Genomic DNA, 14,001 nt, shown 5'->3' with positions numbered 1-14,001 from the left:
AAGACTGGATTTCTTCCTGCTTCATTATTAGTGTCGTATGTGATTTTGATGGGTATAGCTAACATAATTACTAAATCCTACACTAACATAATTACTTAATCCTACACTAGCACTTCGCCTTGATACAGTGTATGCCAAGTTCAACAATAGAACAAAAACAACTACTAAAGTATGTGTGTTAATATTATATTTTCGTCGCCATCACGTAATGTATTTTGATGATGCTTGGTTGTCTGTGTATTGGTAATTAGGTATATATACACATGTTACTGATGCTGTTGTGTCTGCATAATTATTTAGGTGACTATTGTTTATAATCAGGTGTGTTCCTTAGTATTGTCAATAATTGAAATAATACAGAGAACAGTATTATCACACCATATCGAATCTCTGTAATTTCATTTTCCATTTTCTCAAAGCGATTATATATTCAATATCGTGTCTCTATCGAGGGGGAAACGTTTAAACAAGTCATTTTGCAATGATGAAAAAATCCAATTGAAATTGTTGAGATAAACCCTTCAAACTAGGTACATTTTTTTTCTTTTAATTCGTCATTGTCATAAGACTCGTCAATATAGTTTGTGTATGATTTTGATGTTTATTTTTTCAGACACAGTTTCGAGAAGCACTAGTAAAATGGATCGGCCAAACGGGACATCATCAGGTTCGAGAACTTTCTCAAGTACATCGATATTGATTATTCTATTAACAGTTTGTTCCCTTGTGACGAGGTGACAGACATATTGAGTGTGTTCGTTACATAATGTTGATACATATTTAGAACTACGTCACAAAACTGTACTACAAAATACCTCATAAGGTACAATTACGGCAGAGCAACATATCCTCGTATGATGCACTGCAGAAGACGCGTCCGATGTTTATTCAAAATGTGAATTTGAACTGCATCCGTCTCAGGCATCATGCCACTGAAGGACGCCCTCAGCCATCCGGAACCCCTCCGATGTCTATCAACAGGTTCGAGGAGATCCGAAGGACTGGCGCAATTGGATCGGTGATATATCTTGGTTGTGTTTGACTAAGCAGTGCTGTTGCGGAATTATTAATAGTGTTTACGCGTCATATATCTGTCATCACCGTGTGTATGCGCTGAGAGATTAGACTGCTACTTATGACGTTTAAGGGATACATCAGGCTAAACAAAGCGGTTGTCACTTAAAGTGCTAAGCTAAACAAGAATCCGCTGAACAAAATGTTGTGTCTATCATAAACTCAAGGAACTGAAATGTTCTAATGAATTATGTAGGCTTAAGGAAACATGCAACGATGCCACAATTTTATTTCATTTTATTGTTTATATGACTACGGGAATAAATTCATCAAATTCGACGATGATTTAACCGCTCATCAAAACATCCATCGTTTCATATTCATTTCAACGTTCGAGTTTTTGTCATGATTTTCATCTTGTGAATATTGAAAATGAAGTAAAATGAGTATTTTATATGTAAAAACAGAACTTGTTGAAAGTGAATGCTATCAAAGAGTAACCTGTGATATGCCCTCAGAAGACTGGTAGGTCATACATTTCGTCTGCAAATTATAAAAACACAACAAACAATGTATTATGACGAAACGATGACGTGTGAAAGTTGTACAAGTTTACGTTGGGTTATTGGTTACGCTCCATAGATAGCAAGAGCGATGTCAAGTCTTGGAATGACATCAATTTAGGACAGCAGACCTCAGTATATGTAGAAAGAGTGTTTTCGACTGCAAAACACACTATTATGCAACCACATACAAAGCATGTACATAGCTACAATGCTGTCGGAGAGATATTTTGTACATATTTATGTTACCATAGTTATAATAGATATTTCTCTGATTCGGATGTCATACGCGACCCGTTACCACACCCACACATTACAAACATAATCCTGAACTGATTATCGCATAGGTCCTGTGGTAAGCATCGTGCCTGTCGGCGATAGGTAGTGTGTCATCAGTATCTGTATTGGAGTAAGTCTATAACACATATCGTGTAAATATTCAAAATCAGAGAGGTCTGATTTGGTACTTTGACAGGAAGTGGAGAGTGTACACTTGAGTTACAGTTACTTTCAAAGCTATATATATATACATATATATTATATATTTTATGTTTGATTGTTTAAGCATACGCATAAGAAGAACGAGGAAGATTTACGCCCTTAGGACATGTGATTTGAACACTACTTGTATATCGTGTGTCAGCAGCTGTCACTACAGAACACGTGGTGTTAATTATGTACTATTGATACAAAAGAGTTCTGTTATGCCTATCCAACAACTTAACATTTGATGAGCATATAATATATAGCATAACAATGACCTGGCAACACGCCTCGAAAGATAACGGAGTCGGTGCTCCTAGAAGGATATAATACACAGTGTACAATACTACAACTGTACAATCGTAGTAGTAATATATCAACAACCAAACAATTGACGTTTGTCCTGTTTGAACGGCAAAACGCGTTGAAGTATGCAAAAAATGAAAATTGTAGAAATGAAATTAAAAAGCAAAAACCTAATTTCAATACAAATCAAACTATAAAACTGTTAACATATGATCGTGTCATCATAACACTTTGACAGAAGACTAAACCCAGTGTGAGTTATTTAAGGATTAACTTGAATATTTGTTTCATGTTATGGAGATACATATATAACACACAAAAAACGGAGTGTGCTCTAAATAAACCGCGAAGCGGTTAATGATGAGAGTACACTCCGTTTTTTTGTGTAATAGTTCCGTAACAAGAAAATTATATTCAAGTTAATCTTTATAATTTAATCTACTATACACAATCCCTGTAGAAATCCACTTTTATAGATGGACTCTTTTCTCTTAGAAATTATTGCGCTGCTGTATCAGCCAATCAAAAGCGACGTTACAAACGGCGACGTCAATTTTTGTGTTATGGGCTGATAACATATTTTTTTAAGCCAATGGAAATGCTTGTTACAAGCAAGATTAAATTATATATAGATGTTTATAATATTAGCCTCAAATGATAATAGTAAGTGCAATACAATGTTATTGATAACCCTATATGTACGGTATTTTTGTTGAATACAGTTTTACATGTTATTTGAACTAAATGTATGGCAAATATTGTGTATAAAGTCCAAGACACTTTATAGGAACAATTTGAAACAGAAATATCTATTTCAAAGAACAGACATGCTAATTTCTAAAGCGGTACGATTTAGATTTAAACTTAACTTTCTTCACAGTCAGACATTTTACACAATGAAAACGTTCTAGTTCGTTACATAAAAATAGGAAATTTTACAATCATCAATCTTTTATTTAAATTAAGCTTCGAAGAGTTCATAAAGTTAAATAAATACTTTATCAATATCAAATATTTTCAAATGCTCAGGTATGTATTGTCATTCATATTGTTCTAGGAAGAACGCCTTGTGGTTAAAATAACTAGCAGGTCGATCATAAATGTTCAAGATAACCTATCTCATAAAAAATGGTGGACGAAAGAAGCTGGTTACCTTTATTTACATGTAAAATATGTTAATTACAACAACAAAAAGGAATCAAATGACACACTGGTATATTTTTGAAGCAAACAAGATCATCTCAGGTCAGTTATTTCGTTTATTCTAGTACCACATGGAATAGCATCCGTTTTATATCTGTAGCTGATGTCGGTTCATCAGGACACCTGAATAATCACAAGTTTTGTAAGATAGCCATGTGTGAAACGTCATACAAACGTGTATGAGACGTCATGTCCGGTATTTTCTGTGTGTTGACTATTGATACAGCATGTCTGAATTTCCATGTGTATGCCGAACAATGTTAAATACTACTTTTCTAGTAGAACAAAGATTTGTGACGTCATATCCGGATAACCAGACACACATGTTTAATTACATCATACCCCGTCTTTTCTGGATGTCATGTAAGGAGAGTTGAAGTTGTATGCTAGAATGTTCATTCCATTTCCTCATTATTTGCAATAAAAAACGGGTCTGTCCCATTTAATTTATTTTCTTTATCTTCTTGTTCAATTTATCATTTTCATCATTGTTGTATATTTTAATGATGATTGAAGTCTTGTATCGTTCGCAAAAGCTTAATATATCATCCTTTGTTCAGAGTCTGAATTATACTTTTGCAACAAAATGTTCTTGATTGAACTATTAATGTCCACCTATATATGCATAATTCATAATTTTTATATAAATGTCTCATGAATCACTTTGATGGATTTTCGAAATGTGTATTGTTTCTCTCGGTTTGTAATTATCTTAAACTACGTCTATGATTATTATGAAAATTATCGATGCATGCGTTCTGTTTCAAATAGCGTTCGTATCACGAAGCATAACAATTTTGTTTATTTTAATGAATTTTGCTGGATTCACTAGACACAAAACATATATCACTGCGAATTTCCGAAACCAATTATGGAATTAAATGCAATCTGCTCCGCATGTTATATTACTCAATTTAAACAAAACAAACGTTTGTAATTCTACTTTCGCTATTATTCATATTTACGAATGAAATAAATTTCTAATCGCTTTCAAATAAAGCTAATAATCTTTGTAACAAACTGTTGCAAGAGAGGCTGTTTGAAATAATGTCATGCTACGTTAGAATCGATGGTTATAATGACTTGTTATTACAATGTTTAGAAACGAACGTGCTATACTTATATTGTAACTGGTAATAGCGCTAATAGATTACATTCGTTTGATGGTGAGAAGAGGAATTTACTATCAATCTACGTCATAATTAGAATGGTTTTATTCAGTCTAGAAACGTTTACTAGTATTAACAGTGAATGCACATGCAAGATTTAAAATGTAAAAATAAAATTAAAAAAATATGATAAATACCATCATGGACATAGATGATGACGTACATATTTATAAAGATATTTGATTTCGTCTAGCAAATTCTTAAAACTGTCTGTTGTGTATGTATAAAACGTACCGTTAATAACAGGTGAGAAATTAAAACTGTCTGTTGTGTATGTATAAAACGTACCGTTAATAGCAGGCGAGAAATTCAGGGAAACATTCAGCTACAATGTTACTTTTCTACAATACCTGACAAAGCAATGCTTAACTACCAGAGACATAGTGCCTGAAGAAAATATAACAAACGAAAAAGGTTATAAATAAGAAATGTCTAAATATAACACAAAGATACCGTTAAATACTTATTTTTTCGAGATCCATATATTTTAGTGAATATAAAGAAAGAAATCGGTCTAAAATCAAACAATTCGAAAATGTTTAATCAGATGCATACTGTTCACACATACTTGATACGCTAAATGTGTTTATGGTTATACTAGAACCGCGAATATAAATGCACAGAATATGCATACAACTTAAATGAAATTACTTTTTCGCGAATAAAATGTATTGATACCGAAGTCGAGAAAAAAAAATCGCGAAAAATAAGTGTTTAACGGTATTTAAGTAGAAATTAAATTAGTTTATCGTAATTGCTATCGTTATTAGTTCCGCATCAACCATTGTATCTGTTTGAAAAAATCGCATTCTCACTGGTTGTACAGTGATCAAGAGCGCTGTTCAAGTACACAATGTGTTGATGGTAGGCGAGTCCTTTTCAAAGGAAACTAGCGACACGTTCTGTGTTATCACTCCACTGTTATAACTGAACTATTGTTGTATGTGAAAAGAATATTTATGTACAAATAAATGAGTGAAAACTATCAATTCTACTTTGATGTTTTTTGTTCCTTTTTTAATAGGGTATAAACACTCTATACATGTGAAATGTTTACAACCACTTAAAACATTTATGATTAAATTAAATTCATCAACAAACGTTTAGAATGATGCATCTTCAAAACATTTGACAAAAATGGAAGACGCTCAGTCATGTTAAACATTTGTTGAAGCCTCTATTTCAATCAAATTCCCATGCTGCATTTTTGTCATATTTGTGATATTTTCAACTTTTCAATTTTTGCATGAGCTATTAATACCAACTTGATAAAAACGTTAACAGATTTGCAGCAAGAAATCACTATTTGTTAATTTCAAACGATCTTATGAAAAAGTAAGAAAGATGCGAAAAGCGTTCATTATAAAATGTTCCAAACTTAATCGTGTATGATACTGTAAAAGTACCTATTTTAGAGTACACATTGTTTTAGTGTAGTATCGAACCGTAACAGGCTAGCGTATTAATAAATTAGCGCGCTTAGATTATATACAATAGAACTAAAAAAACTTCTATAACCGCAATCTTTTTTTCTAAACATTTTCTTCAGGCTGGTAAGTATGGATTGTGAAAAGATTCACGTAGCACAATAATAAGGGTTTCTGTGTGAAGTTGTGATGACTAGTACGGTTTGTATTCTGTCACCTTCTTCATGCAAATAACCAGTCAAAGGGTATGTACACAAAGCTGTATGCCGCAGTGGGCAAGATCTAAATCGAGATGTGGGGCTCATAGACTCTCGCACATCTATGACCAAGTATTAAACAACTCGTAGCTGAATCGAGTAATCGGTATATATGTAACAACTAATTGTACAATTGCTTACAGCGTAGCCGAATCGAGTCATTTCGTCACATAAATAACAACTAATTGTACATACGCTTACAGCGTGGCCGAATCGAGTAATCGGTATGTATGTAACAACTAATTGTACAATTGCTTACAGCGTAGCCGAATCGAGTCATTTCGTTACATAAATAACAACTAATTGTACAATTGCTTACAGCTTGGCCGAATCGACTTAGATTTGTTGACAACTCGTTCATGTTTACACCTTTTTGTACATACGCGTCATTGGTAGCGCAATCACAAATTTATTTGTTTAAAGCATGAACAGTGATAAAATAAGAATACCGCTAAAAATGTACATTTACAGTACTTTTTTATGAAGACAACACACTCAACATTTTTATCACAGTAACAGGCAAATATGACACTAATGAACATATCAAAGGATTTCTCCTTCATTGACTATTCATAAAACAACTTAATTAGTTTCATTGCGTGAGCCAAATTAAATACTGCTACAATGTAAATAAATATTATACCTAAGAAATGAGATTCATGTTCTATTAAAATAATACATTAATTATCTTCATTAAGTTTACAAATTATAAATTACGAGAAGTATAGACGAAAACATATGACGTTTCAATTAAACATTCTAAGATAGGCATTATAATATCATTTAGCTGTTTCAAATTTGACGTGGATTTGGCCACGTTTCATTTAACATACATAAGCATAGTAAATGCATTAAATGACGTTGATTTATGGAAAGAATTCAGCTATATCCTAAATATATATCAATGAATCAATCGCCTATAAGATATTTGAGTAGATTTTTAAGATGCTGCCTCTCAGAGTTCGGTGATAAAATTTAAAAAAAAAGCATTTTGACATAAGTGTTGAAATCTCCTAAAAAGTATCTCCCTGCCTACCATCAAGACCCAATGGCTTTAACGTATGGTATCCTATAGCCTATCAGTTACTTTCAAAACGTGAGCAAACTAAAAAAAATTTTTTTTAAAAGAAGCCACTCTTCTACAGCAAATATTGTACAACCATCAAATACATCTCTCCAAATGTACGGCCAACCACGATAGTTTGTAAAAGTAAAACAATGCGTTCACTGTTCACAGCGAACCCCTAGCAATGCATGACAACCTATTGTAGTAGTTCCCTCTTCCATAGATAGAGTGTTTATAATTACTGATCTTGTATACCCTTGTCAACACATTGTACATACAATGACACAAACCCGACTGATGACTAATAGTCACTACATTGTTTCATGTAACATGGCGTTATGTCATAATTAGCGTGACGTCATACCTTTGTTTTCCCATGGAAAGGATAACCTTGGAGAGAACGTTTAAGACAGTAGCTGATCGATAAGTAGTATTTTGATACCGTATAACATGTTCTGTGGAAAACTGAACATTTCATCCGATGGGTACATGTATCAAACTGGAGGAACCAGCCGGAAATTAGCAACAACATGAACCTACAATGCACAACGATGTAAGTTCATTATTTTACATATAAGTTTACACACACATAAAAATATCAGAAAACGGTTTGCTCACCTTGGCTCGAATCAAAAGAAAAGCTGGCCTTAATATGTTTGTGAAACAATTGTTCTTCAAAACGGTTTAGATTGAACAACAAAACATAAAACTAAGCTGCATGCAGTTTCATAATGTAGTGCGTTATAACATACCTTGCGGCATGCCATTATCCTTCACTCGCATAATTGTTATATTCTATATCATATTCCGTTTATATGAAAGCATAAACGAAGTAAGTAAGTGGGTAAATAAAATTCACGTCACATACCTGAGGTCCAATGATCCAGACAATGGAAGTAGGTCATTGCAAGGATTCTGAGGCACAATTAGGTTCTATCCTAGTATAGCTGGTACTTACAGGGTGATGGGATGTGTTTATATCTTTATCAGATGTTCCTTTAACACTCATACCCAAATACATTTTATAAATTGTTTTAGCAGTGATGTTATAAATTTATGTGAGTGTTTTATGACGAAAGAAATGCGTTGAGGGTCCTTTAGGCTGCAATGTATCTAGGATATCAAAACAGCTTTCGATTTGAAATTTCTATTGTAATGAATCCACCAAACGTGCAACGTTTGCCACTAGTCACCTATCATATATCTAATTATATGGTATAGTATATTGTGATGTTTTCGTGAATAGAAGTAACATAGTATTGTCAATTGACTGATGTCAGATTTTCCCGAACATATGAATCAGTCAATTATGGGTAGACACAATACTGCCATATGCCCACATAACGGTAGTACACTAATGTAAAATAACACTATCTAAGATAAGAACTCACGTTTCTATAATATACGTAACATATCGTTGTCCGACATCTGGTCCCCATGTAGTGAGAAACAAAATAAGATGGCTACCAATTGGAGCGTACACTCAATACATTAGGGAGTTAACGTATACCGTTAGTGCCTTCGTTGGTGAATCAACCCCATTACGTCTGTGAAATGTGATCTGTAAATGAGTTTATACGTCCCAATCAAACAGACTCTGTTCACAGTACGTTTAACACAGTCGTTATTGCACTATTGAACGGACTCACTGGTTCGTGGTCGAACCTTCGATTCTGTGTCCACGTACAGATTTGTCATGTGAAATAAAGGTCATTAGTATCCACGGGCCATGACATATAGTCCGTGCTCGAGGTCCAATAACTGACCAGTGGAACGTTTGATGTAGCGCCTGTGAATGTTCTCTCTAATTGCGATTTAAAAGGTTCATTAGATGCATCATTTTTGTTATTTTAAGAATTTCTCTCAGTTTCGGCTATACATTTACCACTCATTTCCGTACGAAACGCAACATTTAAATCAATTTTGATTATGTTCAACACGGATGTTTTCATTGTATTAAACCAAAAATAGCGCTTTTGTCAAAGGATTTATTGATAACAATGTGAGTATAAATAAAATAAATCCTATCGGTGGATTTCAATTTTTTTTTACATTACAGTATGAATGAAAGTTGTTTTATGGATCAAGGTCACAATGCCATTTCATTGCATTGATGACGTCATTGTGGTTGTTTGGATGTATGTCATATATCAATATGATTTATAGTAGATTCTTGAGTTTCCCTGTTCTTGATAGCACTTCATTGGAGGTTGTTTTCGGAAAGACTAGGGGCGTGGTTTTCTTAGTCAATGATGTAATACTCAAGATCTAAGTTATTTAGCTCAACATTAAAATGCCATTTTGGAACATTAGACATATTTTGTAATTTGAAATATATAACAAACGCGATATTCTGTGTATCAATTTGTGTTATTTTAACTCCAAATAATCATACACTGTCTATGATCATTACTATTTATGGCATTCTAGAATTATTGCAATGTTATCATAACGAAATAGTTTCGTCTCACACAAAATGTACACTTAATCATAACCTTGACCAATATGCCCTCGGAGTCAACATATTGTATCTTCTGCCTCTTATATCATAATTTGAAAGTTAGCAGTATATTGTATCCACTTTATTAACTAGTTACATATTTCTAACGTGATCTACAAAGTATGTTAATTTGAAACATTCGTTATTTATTATGTAACGCAAATAACAAACTGTCTATATTATTTGGTCATAAATATACAGTTAACTTGTTATAATAAAACTGCTGTTGCATAATTGCAACATCTGGTAGACATAATTAAGAACAATTGTATACGATGCAGGGTTTGATTTCTTTTTAGAATTAATTATAGGCCAAAGTAATATCAAATGACATTTCCTAAATGAAAACAATTTATTTATAGCAACGAGTGCTCATTGATATTTATTAAGCTCTGAATATTAATCAATATGGCTCATTTGTTAAAGAGAAGCGTAGTCGATTTCTTGTTAGATACAGACATTAAATACAAACGTGATATCTATATTTAAATATTAATTAATGGAAAACCGTAACTATTTATTGGAGTGATAGCGATAAAGTGTTGTAAATTGTCTCTAAATTTGAAATACAAATATCAAAAAGACAGTTGAATTACAATGATATTTACATTGTGACGTATATAGCTCCTATTTGATATCGTAATCATAAATAAAACACAGAACGCAAACAGCATATCATGGGCGGGGTAAAAAAAGTGATTTACGTTGACGTCTTTAGTAAATTATGCCTTTGAAGAAAACCTGTCCATAAAAGTGCTCCTTGATGACAATGAATTGTTAGGTTAACATGTGGCTATCTTGAACAAATGTACTACAGTCTACCTGCTTTGATAGGAAAACTTGTTGTACATTTATTCTTTAAAACATCGGTTTAGTCTGGGACGCATATACAATAAGAACAATTCTTAATCAATAGCCCTAACCCTTACAAACCGGTGTATAACCTAACCAGCGGTGTTTTGGCTGTTTTGGCGAGAGTTTCAGAAGAATACCTGCAGTTTGGGGGAGAAAGGTTATGCAACAGGTGCAATTGCGGTTGCAGCCAATTAGCATACGTAAGTTTATCATTCTTCTGTTTCAAATTCATTTGATGTGTTATGTAAAATATAGGAATGTTTTGATCTGTAACTCAGGGCCTTTCATCATCAACAGATGACAGAAGATTCGTTTGAGGAAAAACGCTGGGTTTGGAATGGATGCCAGGGATATGGCTTTGCGCTCGACTTCATCAAAGTCTATGGGAAGGGCAAGTGTCGTTTTGGTATTCTATCTACATATCATGTCAATAATTAATACGGCACTATCTATTTATATCTCAAAAGATTCTGTGTGGTAGTTGTATGAAATATATTGCTTGAATAAATTAATAAATAAAGGTAGCAATATACCATACATGATCATTTAATAAACATACTCTATTGCAAGGAGGTAAATATAAAACATATTGGCCTGCATGACGTAACCATACTAGCCAAGTCAGAGTTTTGGTGAGAACTCTTTGCTCTAAATGATAAAACTCGTCGATTGGCCGACAAACAATACAAAACAAACAAAACCAGACAGACGCGACGAAGTGAAATTGCATTTCTTTGAAGAATGAATTCAAATAAAACTGCGAAAGAGTCTTGTAGCTCATTTCAAGATTGTATCAGTAGGTATGTATATTCCTAGCACACTGGAGCGGTTAATGCAATTTTGTTTTGAATAGCCGAGAGTTGAGTTCAACCACTTTGGGTCGGTGTTTTTTCCTCGGATACTCCGGTTTTCTTCCATCACCAAAACCAGACACGTCTTTAAATGACCATAGTTAGAATGGAATAAGACGGAAAACACAAAACAAACAAATATAACATTCCTATCTTACCAAAACTGTAAAGGATATGTTGGTGTGCGCTTTGGCTTTTACCTCTTGCCGTGAACATAGAGTTAAGTTCAACCACGATGTTGATGCATATGTTGAGATTCGATGCATCTATTCTCTATCTTCTTCTATAAAGGTAAACACATAGAGCAAAAGTAAATCATCTCTTCCTTTACTTCCAAGAATGATATAAACCGTGTAAGCCAGCTGTCTACTTTCTGTGTTTTTTTCTTCAAGTGGAGAGCAAAACGTACATGTTTTACGATTCAAAAGTAAGATATAAAGATCGTAGATTCACATGCAAATGCGGAAACCCAAAACCCAAATTAGAAAAAATATTAAACACATCTTAGTGAATGTTTTAACTGTCCAGTTTAACAAATGTAAAGAGGTGAACATACACTTTGATATGCTTTAAGATCCCTGTAGGATAGGTGGAATAACAATTCAGCATTGCTGAAAACACATTCTACACATCAATATTTAATAAAAAGGCAATAAAATCTAGCAATTTATTAGTAGTGGGCGTGTCGATAAAATCTGTTCCCATCTTCCTAGTTCTGTTTGGCATTTCAGACACCGACAACAGCAATGAGAATGCTCCATAGCGGTATAATTCTGTAAACGTGGTCAATTGCAGTGAGAAAATTCACGCAAAACACGTGCATAATGGCAGAAAATATCTAGCACGAACTTGGGGCGTAACTCTCAACGAAAAACCAAACCAGTAAATATGACAAGTATAACCAAGGACGACGTGAGATTGAAAGTCGGTATGCAAAACTCTCGGAGTATGAGGCCCACGCCAAAACCATGTCATGCATATATAGAAATAGTTTCACACGCGTACAAATTCATTACACGAAGAATTTGAAGACACATGAGTGTGGTTTCGTAGCTGGCATACTTGCGACTTGAAATGGAACTCAGGATATGGTAATCAGACTACTTGGTATATGTACACTGTAGCTTGTATTTCTTGTCAAACGTGAAGTGTTGATCCGACCATCTATTGTTTTAGGGAAAGTCGACTTATGTTTGTATATTCATAATTTTAAATAATGAATATATTAATATATACATTTTGTATGGCTTTTTATTTGAAGCAAATTGGGCTTCAACGAGAAAAGAAAAGACTTCTTTAATAGGACTTCACAAGCGATTCAATTATAACGACACACGTATACGTCATAGATGACATAATTTAAAACTTTATGAAGGTTTTTAACTATTGTACAAATTTTGAATTATTTGCGTATGTTATCAGAACAACTCGTATAGAGATATTAATTTTATCTTGGCAAGTTCATGGCAAAATGAATGGCATGGATTCTCTAGATATGTTATATGATTGAGCATAATCACTGTTATGTAAACAACCTAAAAATGCCTTATTTTCTTTTGGGAAGTTCGTTTTCGATTTTTTCTTCAAAAATATGGGGTAATGTGTTAAACGTCTCTAACCTAAATAACTAGGTTCTCTGATGCAGACAGAAATTATATTCTTAGTTTGATTTCTGTCATTGATAAGGGAACAAGTAACCTTACATCACTAAAACACGACACAGGAATGTAACTTTTTACATAACAATTCGTGATTGAATTCCAAAGATATCTGTGCCAGCTACAGACACGTGTAAAGTCTAAAGGCTCTGTTGTCAGAGAACCTTGACACTGCGTCTTTGACGTCACTAGTTTTAGCGCGCATGTCCATTACATTTACGATTGTTTTCAGTGAGGTATGCGTAGTTTTGTGTTTAAACGATCTGTACATTACACATGTATGTTGTATTAAAGGGGTATAGATCTAATTCTGAAATTGAAATTAAGCCTTTCACTGACAAACACTATACATGTATGATAGATTGAATTAATCTTCAGCATGAATTCTTGTGTGTTAGTTCAGTAAAAGCTCAATCATATTTTTATAACAAAGTCTAGTTTTTACTTGACATGTTCTTTCGCCACATCAACTTTTGGTCAAGAGTTTGATAAAGGAAACTTGCTATTCCAGTGCACTTAAACTATATTTTCTGATGTTTAATACTTTCAAAAAGCATTTTGTAACTGCAGGGAGTTCTATAGTTTATATATCACTTGCCAACTCGTTATCTTCGTATAAATCAGTATGATGATTTTTGTGGTGATGACA

The 14,001-nt window shown here is 33.4% G+C and overlaps 1 protein-coding gene across 5 annotated transcripts in view; it reads left to right on the top strand.

The window, feature by feature from the left end:
* The window catches only part of LOC110443636 (zwei Ig domain protein zig-8-like), a 189,904-nt gene extending 187,056 nt beyond the window's left edge, over positions 1-2,848 (top strand). For all 5 annotated transcript variants that reach the window (XM_021487971.1, XM_021487973.1, XM_021487975.1 and 2 more), the window contains one exon: positions 614-2,848. In XM_021487971.1, coding sequence (XP_021343646.1) covers positions 614-738 — 125 coding nt within the window. In that variant the 3' untranslated portion in view covers positions 739-2,848. The remainder of the gene's footprint in view (positions 1-613) is intronic.
* The last annotated feature ends 11,153 nt before the right edge of the window (positions 2,849-14,001 follow it).

This window comes from Mizuhopecten yessoensis, unplaced genomic scaffold, assembly GCF_002113885.1.
Source record: "Mizuhopecten yessoensis strain PY_sf001 unplaced genomic scaffold, ASM211388v2 scaffold716355, whole genome shotgun sequence".
NCBI lineage: Eukaryota > Metazoa > Mollusca > Bivalvia > Pectinida > Pectinidae > Mizuhopecten > Mizuhopecten yessoensis.
This window is presented reverse-complemented; position numbering and strand designations above follow the sequence as displayed.